This window comes from Solanum lycopersicum, chromosome 3 (assembly GCF_036512215.1).
Source record: "Solanum lycopersicum chromosome 3, SLM_r2.1".
NCBI classification, from domain to species: Eukaryota; Viridiplantae; Streptophyta; class Magnoliopsida; order Solanales; family Solanaceae; genus Solanum; species Solanum lycopersicum.
The window spans coordinates 1,540,243-1,553,512 of record NC_090802.1 but is presented as its reverse complement, the minus strand read 5'-3'; the positions used below and the strand labels follow the sequence as shown (position 1 = coordinate 1,553,512).

The window sequence follows — 13,270 nt, the reverse complement described above, 5'->3', positions numbered from 1 at the left end:
AAAGCGCGTTCCCAGAAACTAGTAACATATATATCTAATCTCTTAATAAAAATTTTGTCTCCGTTACGATAGATTAACAATAACATATAAAGTATAATTATTTCATAAGTGGAGTATGAGAAGAGTATCGTATATACAAATCATCATAACTCTATTGTGTGAAGATAAAATAAGATGTTATCAATCAACCCTCGAATCAAGTAAAGCATTACAAAACATGTCCAAAATATTGGAAACAAAAAACTAATCCACATTAAATAATAGATAAAGGATGCAAATACTTGGGAGAAATATAAGAGATGGTAATCAACATTAAATAATCGATTCGACCTAGATGATGGAACTATACTTAATTGTGGTTTTCTCAATTGGAAATATATTTGTACAATGAGTTCTTGCTTAAGAATTCTCACTTGTAACTATTAATACGAAAATTTTCATAATAATGAATATTAAAGAAAGTTTATGAACCATATTGGCCATAAGAATTTGAAAAATAGTATGTTAATTAAGGAGTGGTAGAAAAATAAAGTGAATAGAAAAAATTTGTGTGTTTTTGTGTATGGAGGAATGTGTATTTATATGTATCATAATTAATCTAAATTAAGTGGCGATTCTTTTCTACGTATTTTTCTTAAATTTGTTTTATACTTGGAGCATTTTAAAAAGTGATTTTTCTAAAGATAGTAAAATTACGACATAACAATCTATACTCAATTCAAATTAAAATAACACCACTCTTTTTGTTTTTTTACCTTTTTACCTTCAAAAATGTTTTTTTTTTAAAAAAATTATCTTTTTATTTTTTAAAAAAATAGATGTTTTCAATTATTAAAAACAATTTTTTTAAAAATAAATTATTAGAACTTGAATTTTTGATGTTATAACTTGAAATTCTAAATCTACTTCTCTAACTTGAAAATATTAATATAATATCATATATGAAATTTTCACTTTACAAAAACATTATCTATTTATTTTTGGGAAACTTTCACATATAACCATTTAAAAATAATGAATTACACTCAATAGCTATAGTTTGACAAAAACAATTTGTAGTTACATGTTATATGGAGGAGAGAGGCGAGCGAGACTGGGAGAGAGAGGAGAGAGGCGAGAGCAGGGGAAGGGGGGGAAAAGAGTGGGAGAAAGGTGAATTGTATATGTATATTGGTAAGATAATTGTATATTATACATATTTAATTGTATATATGGCAAGAGAGATTGGAAGAGGGAGGAGAGAGGCGAGCGAGAGAGGACAGAGAGTGGTAGAGAGGTACATTGTATATGTATATAATTTTATAAAACTGTATATTATACATATATATTTGTATAAATGGCAAGCGAGATTAGGAGATGGAGGAGAGGCGAGCGAAATTGAGAGAGGAGGAGAGAGACGAGCGAGAGAGGGAAGAGAGTGGGAGAGAGGTGAATTGTATAAGTATATAGGCTAAAAAATTGTATATTAATACATAATTTTTTGTATATCCTGACGAATTATACATATACAAATATGACTAATTATACAAATTCGAAGTCAGCCCACGTAATTAATGTATAATGTTAGTCGTGGGTGGTAATTATAACAAATTATAGTTATGATGAGTAATTAAATAGTATAAATTTGTTTATCTGCATAATTTTCCCTATTTTTTTTCTATATTATTTTCGTTATAGAATTATTTCTTTCTTAATTTGACTTTTCTTTAGATTTTGGATAAGATAATTAGCCCCTATCACAATCCATAATAAGTTGAAAACAAGGCTGGCAACTCTTGAAAAGGAAATTTGCATGGAATTGTCAGCTTCACTAAAATATGTATTTAAAAATTCATATAATTTCAAGTAACTAAATATAATAATTAAATTTATAATTAAACATTTAACAATATATATATATATAGAGAGAGAGAGAGAGAGATTTGTGTGGTTTAAGATTACGAAAGATTTATTTGATGAACATCTTTTAATATATAAAGTAACGGTTTCATGGTGTGGTACTTTATAGATTATATATAAATTCAAAGATTAATCGATCTTTCTTTCGAAAATTCTTTATTCAACTAAATATTATCATGTCATATATAAAGATAAAGGAATTATTTTCTTTTTTCTAATTTGTTTAGTTATAAAACACAAAGTTCAAGGAATTTTTTCGATATATAAACACAAAATTCAAGAAATTTCAATCATAATTTAGAAGGATACTTATACATTATTCCTAAAATCTAATCATAATATCAAACAAGTGGCATGTAGTTATGAGTTCATTTGAAATAAATGATTTTGAATTAAATTTATATTTATATTTTAAAACAATTGAATAAATATAATTAATAAAAAAATTAATTAAAGTAAGATCGAATATTAAATTTAAAACTATAATATTTAAATTTCGAATTCATAAAAATCAAATGAAAAAAAAAAGAAGATAAAGCATATCCACCTTTCCTATTAGTTAAAAAGAGTAAATATAGGGACCTACTTTACCATGTAATTTGTGGTGAAATAATTAAAATTATTTCATATTTAATAAGAATTTGGTTCGAACTCTTAGGAGTGAAATGATCATGTTGAGATTATCACTTCCATAAGTCTTTCATTACGAAAATATTGCGTGAATTAAATTTAGTTGTGATTCAATGCACATGTTGGTAGTGCCACTATCAAAATTAGACTTTGCAATGTGAGGATTCTAGTGCGAATTTTCGATTTAGTTGAACTTCGATATAAAATATTGAGAGTGCCAACCTCACACCCACACCAGAAATTAATCGCACAATAAGAAAATCTTGCAAAATCAGATTTAATCAAACCTCAATAAATATCAAAAATGTCGCCCTGACATCTTGTAAATGCAAAATTCTACATAGCTTCATATTGAGCATAGAAATCCAAATAATTTGAGCGCTAGTTACATTATATCTCGAAAGTTTCTCAAAACATAATGAGTTTGACTTTTTCAAAATTCGTGAAGATATTGTTCCTTTGGTAAGTGTTATACCACATACATAACTATAAACCAAATTCATACTGATTTAGATTTAACATAATTTAAATTATATATCAACAATAACAATTTATACCAAATACATTATATACAAATAAATTTATGTATCCAGAGTGATAAAAGAAGAAAAAACTATCAAACCCAAGGATCCATTATCATAAAATGAAGCTTGTTATATTTTATTTGAATTTAATCGAAACTTCAACGAAATCTGACCATCATACAGAGTGAGGAAACCAAAAAAAAATATTAGTTGTCAGTGAGAGTGGTGAGCACGCAAAAATACTCCTCAAAAGAATCACAAACCAACTCAAAAATCCCATTTGATTTCTCACTTTCCATACATAAATTTATGTAAATAAGTCATTTTTCCCCTCAATATCTGTTTCTGGTCTGTTTCTGGGTGATTCTTGAACATGGGTTGCTCTGGATCCAAAGAAAATGGTACTCTACTTTCTTTTTTTTGGTAATTCTTGGTGAAATTATTTGCTTTTACTAATTTTTAGGTAATACCCAATTGGTTATAGAGTTGTATTATGTAAGTTTTGCTGTAAGGGATTTGCATTTGTTGTAAAAATTGTTGCTTTTATTGTTTTTTGCTCTTTTCTGAGAATTTTCTTTGTGCTGTGCTTGTGTTCTTGTTATTTTTGGTGAAATTAGTTGTTTTTTCTATACCAATTTTTAGGTATACTCAATTGATTTATGGTATAAGATTTTTCTGAAATTTATATTTCTGTTTGTTGATGGATTTGCATTTGTTGTAAAGTTGGTTGTTTTTCTGGGAATTTCACTCTCAAGGACTTTGAGAATTCATATTCTAACTTGTTTGTGATGTTTGAGGACTAGCTTTTTTGATGAATTAGGTGTTGGGAGGTATTTAGCACTCAATTGAAATTGCCCCCATGAGTTAGGAGGGACTTGTATCTTATTTCACAAGTTCGAGCCTTGCCCCAAACGAATTAACTTCAGTATTCAAGTGGAGAAGGAACTTTGTTTACATTGTCGGTTCCAAGCCCGGATAAAAGAGGAGGGTTGTTGAGGATCAATCGGAAACAAACTCTCCACCCTATAGAGGTAGGGGTAAGGCTGGGTACATCATACCTTCTTAGAAGTCAGACCCCACTAGTAGGATTACACTGGATTTGTTGTTGTTGTTGTTGTTGTTATAGTATTTAAGTGGAGAAAGGTGGAGGGGTGGCCCAAATCATCCCTGAATTTCGAAGGCTGCATTGGCGCAAAGGGTTGAATCCAGACGGATTTTTTTTATTATAAAAAAAATGAAATTTTGTCTTTAACGGATAGTGCGACCGTTTTATGGTGATTAGTTAGCTTAGAGTTGTAGAGGTGAAGATGGGTTGCTTATTTGACTAAAAGGATCGATAGATAAATGATGCCTCAATCTGAAACTAGTAAGTGTCAACTCTATGAATCTTCCATATTGACAATGAGTATAAAAGTTAAGCTGTAGAAACCATCATAGGAAATAAAAGTTACATTTGCCCAAGTTTAGACTGGTGCATGTTTCGATCCGTAACATGATTTTTCTTGCATTGTACTTTACTTCAGGACGTGTGATGGTACTTTCTAGAAATGTGGTGAGAGAGTAGATGTCAAACAGATTGCAGACACCCAATATCTTGTGCTTGTCTACTATCTGTTCGAGCAGCCTCGGGAAAAAACCAATTTCTTATCACCAGCTTTTATCAACAGATTGTCTTTTCATATTGCTTTTTTACGTTTTAAGTCAAGTTTGAAGTAAGTGGATATAAGTAGCCCGATATTAGGAGTAGAAACCAAATCCACGGAGTGTTGGCTGAAAGTCAAGAAATACCTAAAAGCAACAAGTTCAGTTACTTCTCAGAATTTTTGGGTTGAAAAGCATGACCATCTCATCTATAAGTGCTTAAGTTGTTAGAGAGAACAAACTTTTATAAGATGAACTGCTGGTTCCTGGCTGTCATACTCAAGTTATCAGAGCAAATTGAGTGTATGAGTTCATGTTGCAACTGTTACGGCCTGGTTAGGATGGTTTTATGGTCATCTAACTTCCAGTTAGACATCCATTTGCCAGTGCGTAATATGTGAAACATTTTTGCAGATCTTGCTTCCCTTGATTCGGCAACCTATAATTTAAAACCTTCTGCATTAACCTTTCGACAATGGACTTGTATAATGTCTCTATTTCCTTGTCATTTTGAGTAATAGTTGTTCCTTTGGTTAGTTGTCTTTCAGTAGAAATTCTTTCTTTGCTATACGTTTTATTGTTTTCTTTCATATCTACCCATTCCTTTTCATTCTCTGTATAGTTCTCATGTTATTGTTATGATGAGCGCTTTGTTTCTTAGACTATCTTCACAGTTCATTTTGTAATGACTTCGGGTTATTTTCCTGACAGAATGATCTAATCAACCTGTTAGTTACCCAGTCTTTGTTGTTTTCTGTTACAAATTGATACCACTATCTACCATATGTCAACCATCTCAGCTCTATGTATTGACTTCACCTTATTGTCTCTCTTACCCTTCCATACTAGTAGTCGTAGTATTTCTCCCGTAGTTTCTTGTCCGTCAATTTCTGTTACTATCTATTGTCTCTTCTTGTGCTTTGATATTGCACTTTTTTGGTGTAGTTACTGTTCCTTTTTTCAGAATGCTTTGTCATGCTTCCTATAGTATTTTGTCATGATCCATTCACTTCACTTATTTATTCTCGATGCTTTTCCTTGAGCTGAGAGTCTCCCAAGGTAGGGGTAAGGTCTGCATACGCTCTACCCTCCTCAAACCCCACTTGTGGGATACACAGGGTATGTTGTTTTTTAGCAAATTCGTCATTCTATTCTAATCAGCAGTATTTAGTATTGGATCCTCTTCATAAAAAAAAGTAGTCTATTGAAGGTTATATAATCCTAGGAAGATGAATGTGATCAATACTTAGGTCACTTAGTCACATCCCTATTATGCCCGTCACTCATCTGTTATCACAAAATTTATAGTCTGTGTTTGTTCTTGTTAAGTCACACACTGGATGAGGAAATCAGTCGCGGTCTCCTCTCATGAGGTTGTGTCGGACCCAAAGTTTCACATTTAATAATTCTTTACGTTATTGGCTTGTTTAAAGCATAGGACTATATGAATTATGGCTATCGCGTGGTAAGGAAAGGAAAAAGAGAATACTCCAATGCTTTATTTCTTTCCATGACTTCATGCTGCCTGCTATATCCCGTGAATTCCAATACTGATAGATCATGAACAATTTTCTTAACTTCTTATGTGATATATTTTCTTTTAAAAGCACTCCTGAGCGACGGAGTTCTGAGCTTGTTTCTTGATTGCAGATGCAGCTAAACAGATACGAAAACCGAAGCCTTGGAAGCATTCAGAACCTATTACGAGGGCTCAGCTTGTACAGATGCGTGATGAATTCTGGGACACAGCACCACATTATGGGGGTCGAAAAGGTAATCTCCATAAAATACGAGAAGTTTTACCATTATACTTGTTTCCTGTTTCTGGAATAATTGGTTCCTAGAGCCAGAAGATAGGAATTCTTACTATCTCAATTTTCTTATCCGAAAAGTACTATCTCATTGTTCTCTGTGCGTATTTTGTCATCGGTCCTTGCATTTGAGATGTTGTTCAAGGCATTGAGCTACTCTGTCTTTCATGTTGCACATCAATGGGACGTTATGTATGACTACTATTTGACCTCTGGCATTAGCTAGACTTTTTTATATTATAATGATGTTCATTGTGAAGCCAGAAAACATTATGTGCAACATCTACACCTTCGGGACTCCAAATACCTGAACTCGTTACACTCCCCCACCCCCCACACACTGCTATATGAATATATACCTCTGTGTACTTACAGGATAAGTTATAGCATAGCAGATGAAAATATCCTAACCATTATATTTCCTTCTTCAGAGATCTGGGATGCACTCCGAGCTGCAGCAGAGTCGGATATAAGCCTTGCACAAGCAATCGTGGACAGTGCCGGGATAATCGTGCAAGCCCCTGATCTAACAATATGCTATGACGAAAGAGGTTTGTAGTAGTACCCTTTGCCAAATACTTGTTGACTTCATTCCTGTGTATTGTCCTTGTATCTGGAGGTGGATCCAGGATTTGAAGTTTAGAGCTTCCTACAAACTACTTTAAGTTAGATATTACGATAATAAATCAAGTTAAAATATTTATAGATATTCCGTGAATGTTATAACACATAACACAATACTCTAGATCCGCCACTGATGTTTGTATCAACTGTTATTCTTTTGCAGGCGCCAAGTACGAGTTGCCCAAGTATGTTCTAAGCGAGCCAACTAATTTGATTCGCGATAACTGAAAACTGAAAAGTCAAATTATTAATGTACAATGCTTCATTGAGACTGTACATTGTTGTAAATTTATTGTCACAAGTTATTTCTTTCTACAATTGATATTGTTTTGTGCATGATGGTCCTATCTCAAGATATCAAAAAAGGCTATATGCCCATAAATAGAACAGCAACCATTTACCAGGGTATTATTTTGGACACAATATAGAATTGGTAAAGTTGTTTACATCTGAGGTCACGGATTTAAACTGTGGAAATGGCCTCCTGTAGAAATTTTGCAGGATAAGGCTACGTATAATAGACCTTTGTGGTTTAATCCTTCCTCGAAGGGCATAGTAGGAGCTTTAGTGCAACCGATTGTCCTTGTTTTAAGCATAAAATTCCATGAAAGGTTGTGATAGGGTTAAGGGTCGTACTGCTTTATCTTTAACTAGTTTCGAGCCTTGTAATCTCTATTTTAAGGTGGAAAGATCTCATTCAACTAACTATACGATTTGATAGTAGGTCGTTTTATAAGAGAGTATCATTTATGATAAAATGAAAATCGTGAAAAAAATATAGAAATGACTTTCATTTTAAACGTACTAAATTAACAAATAAAATAAGATACATAAATTAAAGCGGTGGAGTAATATCGTAAATTTTATGTAATAATACATACTAAGAAGTCAATCTGGATTTGGTGTTTTATTGGTGGATAGTAGTTGATTTGTTTCTTTATATTGAATCTTTTATATTATTATTTTTTCAACTAATCATTTAGATCATCAAACTAATAATTTTAAAATCAAATTTCTAATATGTTTGACTGTTTGTTAGTTGTTAATTGCCGACATCTCTCCAAATTCACAACTTGTTAGTTGGTAAGAGTGTTTGGTTCAACCACTTGATCGATTAAAAGCTAAATTGCTCAAAAACCTCTCAGCTTGGACTTTTCAAAAATGTCGATATGTACATATACTTTAAAGATGTATTTTTAGAGGAATAACACAAATACGACAATTTTGAGAAAGTTCGAACAACATAGTTTGAAGATACAAATTTTATAAGCTTCTTCTATTTCTCAATTTCAATCAAACAACTTGGAACAAATCAAAAAAATACTTTTTTTTTGTAATTAAAAGAAATACAAACCTTGGAGAAAACTTAAGGTCTTTTTTTCAGACCAAATTTAAATCTTTCCCAAATTTGTAAATAATAAATAAAAATAAAATTCTTTTTAATTTTTTTTTTCTCTTTTCTACATCTTAAACTTTTATTTAGGTACAAGAATGTCAAAATCAGTAACTGTCCACTCTGCCACTTGATTTGGATCTTTATAAATTTCAGTTCCCAAGTTGATTGAAGTCCATTTCCTTATTGCTGGTGTAGTTCCTGGATCCTACAACAAAATATGTTCCATAATTAAATTTTATTTAAGAAAAAAAAATCAATTTGGTAATCTAGCTCTATACCTAGGAAATGTTTCTCAATAATTATTAAATAGTATTTTGAAACGATTTTTAAGTTATACACACCATAGTTTAACGACTTTCAATATTATTAGTGTAATTTAACATGTTATAGCAGGTGTATTACTATGTTGTTCAAATATTTAATCTATGTTGTTCAAATTTTTCAAAAATGTCTACAAGTAGTGTATATTGGATTCTTCAAAAGTAGTGCATGCATTCTTGGAGAAGCCAACACAAGTGCGACAATATTTTTTGGAGAGTCTGAGCAACATAAGCTCTAATAACAATAAAAGTGTTTTTTCAAATTGATTAGTCAAACACAGATTGTTGCTCTTCAATAGTACTTTTTCAAAGACAAAAATACTTTTTGAAATAAGCAGATTTTAAAAGTTTGACCGAACAGAAAAAGAAAAGGGAAAAATAGATTCAAACCTGATAAAAATAAAGTGATTGTGACAACTTCCCAACATCAAGTTCCCATGTTTTTGGATCTCCAATCCAACCATCACCTTTCCTAGTAGGATAACCATAATCCCCCCAAACAGGATGTGGCAAAATCTGCAAAATCTCCTGAGGTTGAGGATTACTATAAGGATCACAATGAACATTAGGTTCCTCAATGTATTCACCATTTCCAGGTGCACAATACATATGATAAGCCTCATAAGGGAAACGAATCGTATCGTTTCGATGAATTCTTGATCCATTTGAGAAAATGTGGTACGGTGGACACAGTTTTGGACTATCTGGTTTGCACCATGATGGTGTTTCTGGATTCAATATCATCTCACTGTATCGCGTAACGTCTGTTGTTACATTCCCATCACATAACTTGCCATTGTTCTTCCAACAACTCCCTATGTCCATCAAGTAAAATTGGCTGTTTGGACCTCCTCCTTTTATCACATTTAAGGTGAATTTCACCTTAAAATTTGGTGATTCTGGTATCTACACAACACAAAAGTATCAATATCTACACAACAACAACAATAACATACTCAGTGTACTCCGTACTCCCACAAGTGGAGTGAGGATGGTCTGTACACAGTCTTACACTTTAACTTGTGAAGATAGAGAGACTGTTTCTGATAGACCCTCGACTCAAATATCAAAAAAACAAGTATGTAAAAACGTTTGATAAGTTTTTACTCACAATTTTTAACATGCCTCTAGTTGGATAATGATATCCACCAGAAAAACCAAATGTAGCATCTGATCTTAAGTAAAGCATAAGCCAAGGATACTTATTTGATGTCTTCAACACATGATGAAAAATCCAACTACCTTTTCCCAATTCTTTCTTCCATTTAACAGAATAAAAAGAAGAATTATTCTCTGTTCTTGATTTACTATGCAAATCCCATGTACCATAAAAACTCCCTTTAAGTGTAGTCCTATTAGCACCTTGTAAAGTTGTGTAGTTGTGAAAAATCAATGGTTGGTTCATACACCCTTTTCCGAAACACGGAAAGTTGTTATCAGGCCCGTACGGGCCAGATAACAGCCCGTTTTTCGGACACTTAGCAGCGTAAGTATCCATGTTTCCATTCTTGAGCATGATCATCCAAAATTGCCAAGGATTTGGCTTGTCTTCAACTTGACATTTTGATCCCAAGTAAACTTCTTTTTGTACTGCATAATGATTAACATCAAGAATTGCCTTTTTCTCCAATCCAAGAAATGATTTTCCTATACCTAACCTGTTTTCTTCCTCTGTTACTCTATGTACCAACATGTATGGTATTGCATTGCAAAGAGAACAATTATTTTCCCCTGTAAAAAGTATTATACATTAAATATTTCACACAACAAAACAACAACTCGACTACTTTTTTTTGGAGGCGCGTGAGTCAGATCAGCTATATGAATCCTTACTAATCATGTCGCTTCATTTATGGGAGATACGCGTTGCTTTTAGCATGGACCACATATCTATGTATATAAATATCAAGGCTTGAAACTATTAAGTTTAAATTCTGATTCCGCCTCTGGTTGATCTAACATATATGGAATTGCATTGCAATGAGAACAATTATTTGTCCTTGTATAGCAATAATCAGATATCTTTAAGACAATCTAGAGAAAACAACAAAGCCTCAAACTTATAGTCAGGTCGGCTATATGAATCATCACTGATCATATAAGCGAGGATTCATCATAATCATCTTGAAATCATGTGTTCCTTCATTCAAGTTTGTTAAACCAACAATGTGAGCAAGATCACACTAGCACAACATAAATACAAAACACATATACGAAAACTCGAAACATGGAATTCAACTTACCTTGTGATTTAGGAGAAGCTTTATAGACATCAAAGCAATCAGCAACTCTTGGACTTCCCATCTTAGGCACTTCTTCTCCAACTTCATTGCATTGATTCCATGCTTCTATAGCAACTCTTAGACCATCTCTTCTCATCCCCGAATCGCCAACAGCCGATATGTAACCATTTTCATGATCAAGATTTACACAAGAAACTCTATAAAATGACACTATGATTGAAAGAAGAGAAAGAACAAGTAACCAAGAAGAACAAGTTTCATGTTGAGCCATTGGTAAGTTTTCTAGACTATGTTAACACTTCTTATATATACTAAAACCATTGGGAAGGACAATGAAATGGGACATAATAATTTTTAGATCCTAATAGTATCCGAGTTAATTTCTCATATGATCACTTTACTAATAGCTATTATCTCAAGAAGTCGGATTTTTTTCTTGATTCCAATTTTCTTCAACAGAAAAAGTAACTTACTGAGATAATAACGGTTAGCTGAGTGACCATATGAAAAATCAACTCTGATCCCATTGATAACTACTCTCTTTATTGTTTCATTTACTTTATTCAACTGACTTTTTTAACATCTTTGTCCTTTCATTAGAAAAAAAATGCAACAACAACAACAGGATTAATTAGCTAAAGATTTTTTTTTATATTTTTCGGTAAATAACTCGTAGCTAATCGACTTATTGATAATTCATTGGCGATAAATATTTGTTGTATAGCAATTTCACAAAAAAAAAAAAAAAAGGAACCAATTATAGTGAGATATCTTGTTGTTTAGCGACAAAATTTATTACTAATTTTTTTTCTTATTGTACTGTTTTTTCCTTTAGTTATATTTCTTCTATCGTTGTATGTCATCCGAATTAGAACTTGATTAACTCTTGATTCTATCGTAAATTTCCACATCAATCATGGGAGGTAAAACGTTTTTCAACAGATGTGATATTATACTTAGCTTAAACTCGAGATATCTTATTAATTATATTTTACACCTATACAAGTGATTTGGTAAATTATGATATGGCAGCTGGTTTTGTTGTTGACACTTTCTTTTCTTTTTTTTATGATTGGTTAGGTTCCAACTTGATTTTGAAATAAATATTCAAAAGGATCTTTTTACCAAAACCTCTGAGAAAGAAAGATCTATTTATCAGCAAAATTACCTAACAAATTAATAATGTTTTTGTAAACTCGGTCGTTTGGTTCGCGAGTTAAGTTATTTTGAAATTATTTATAGTCCTGATATTATAACTCTTGGACTAAGTTATCGGATATCACACCTTATTGCATGAACCATAGACTAGTTCATTAATTTAACTTAAAAGTAAAAAAAAAAAAATGAAAGAAAACATTGTTTTGTTTTGAATAAAAGATATTGAAAATGTTTGGATAAATGGAAATCCCAATTTATTTATTTATTTTAATTTTTATTTGGTGTGAAAATATAAACTTTGTGATGAAGAAAAATGGGGTATTCTTGAACTCAAAGGGATGCTTTTTTTATCATGTAACAAGAAAGTACAAGTATTGTTTTTTTCTTACTTTTTTTTTTTTTTTTTTTTTTGTATTTTGATGACTTAAGATGCAAATATTCTTTTTTCAAGAAAATACTAAACTTTTAAAATTTCTTTTGTTTTTATGAACTTTGTATCATCAAAATTGTAACCCCACAAGACCCATTTGAGGAAGTTTTGTAACAACTCCAATTTGCTATTGGGCTACAAAATCAAAAATTATGAGTGTTTTTGGTAGGTGGGAAATGGCCTTTTTAGGAAAATACTTTTCGTGAAAAATTATGAGTTTTTATATTGAAAGGTATAGAAAGCAATTAGCGAATTTCAGTGAAATATAAGTTTTTATATTATTAATTTCTTATATTCAAAGTTTCAAAAAACTTTAGGCACTTTTTATCGATTAGATCGACAATTATTTAAAAAAAAAGAAGTAAATTCCCAAGTATAATAAATATAATATAATCACCAATAACAGTTGTAGTGGAGTAGTAAGTACTTCAATTTTAATCAAAAGGTTTCTGACCTTCAGGCTATAGTCCTAATGAGTACATAATCGTTTTTGTTTAAAAACGCTCAAATATGAATACTGGACATCGAAAAATAACCAAATACATATCTTTCTTTGACCAAATATGATCATTATATTCTAGATGTGGTTGAACT

General features: G+C 31.5%; 2 protein-coding genes across 2 annotated transcripts; one reads left to right on the top strand and one right to left on the bottom strand.

Moving 5' to 3' along the window:
- The first annotated feature begins 2,765 nt into the window (after positions 1-2,765).
- LOC101247986 (uncharacterized) lies at positions 2,766-7,468 on the top strand. Its single transcript, XM_004234030.4, has 4 exons — positions 2,766-3,454; positions 6,345-6,467; positions 6,937-7,056; positions 7,293-7,468. Exons 1-4 carry the CDS (start codon positions 3,427-3,429, stop codon positions 7,355-7,357), a joined length of 336 nt encoding a protein of 111 aa, XP_004234078.1. The 5' UTR covers positions 2,766-3,426; the 3' UTR covers positions 7,358-7,468.
- A 908-nt stretch (positions 7,469-8,376) lies between these two features.
- LOC101247696 (uncharacterized) lies at positions 8,377-11,668 on the bottom strand. Its single transcript, XM_004234029.5, has 4 exons — positions 11,089-11,668; positions 9,957-10,576; positions 9,236-9,751; positions 8,377-8,730 (listed from the first exon to the last, which is right to left on the bottom strand). Exons 1-4 carry the CDS (start codon positions 11,357-11,359, stop codon positions 8,605-8,607), a joined length of 1,533 nt encoding a protein of 510 aa, XP_004234077.1. The 5' UTR covers positions 11,360-11,668; the 3' UTR covers positions 8,377-8,604.
- Positions 11,669-13,270: the final 1,602 nt, after the last annotated feature.

Excerpts from the sequence above, each read along its gene's own strand:
- LOC101247696 (XM_004234029.5), bottom strand. The coding sequence starts at position 11,359 with ATGGCTCAACATGAAACTTGTTCTTCTTGGTTACTTGTTCTTTCTCTT. Across the intron at positions 10,577-11,088 it reads AGCTTCTCCTAAATCACAAG|GGGAAAATAATTGTTCTCTT; the intron begins GTAAGTTGAATT and ends TACTTTTTACAG. Across the intron at positions 9,752-9,956 it reads CTAGAGGCATGTTAAAAATT|ATACCAGAATCACCAAATTT; the intron begins GTGAGTAAAAAC and ends TGTGTTGTGTAG.
- LOC101247986 (XM_004234030.4), top strand. The coding sequence starts at position 3,427 with ATGGGTTGCTCTGGATCCAAAGAAAATG. Across the intron at positions 3,455-6,344 it reads CTCTGGATCCAAAGAAAATG|ATGCAGCTAAACAGATACGA; the intron begins GTACTCTACTTT and ends TCTTGATTGCAG. Across the intron at positions 6,468-6,936 it reads ACATTATGGGGGTCGAAAAG|AGATCTGGGATGCACTCCGA; the intron begins GTAATCTCCATA and ends TTCCTTCTTCAG.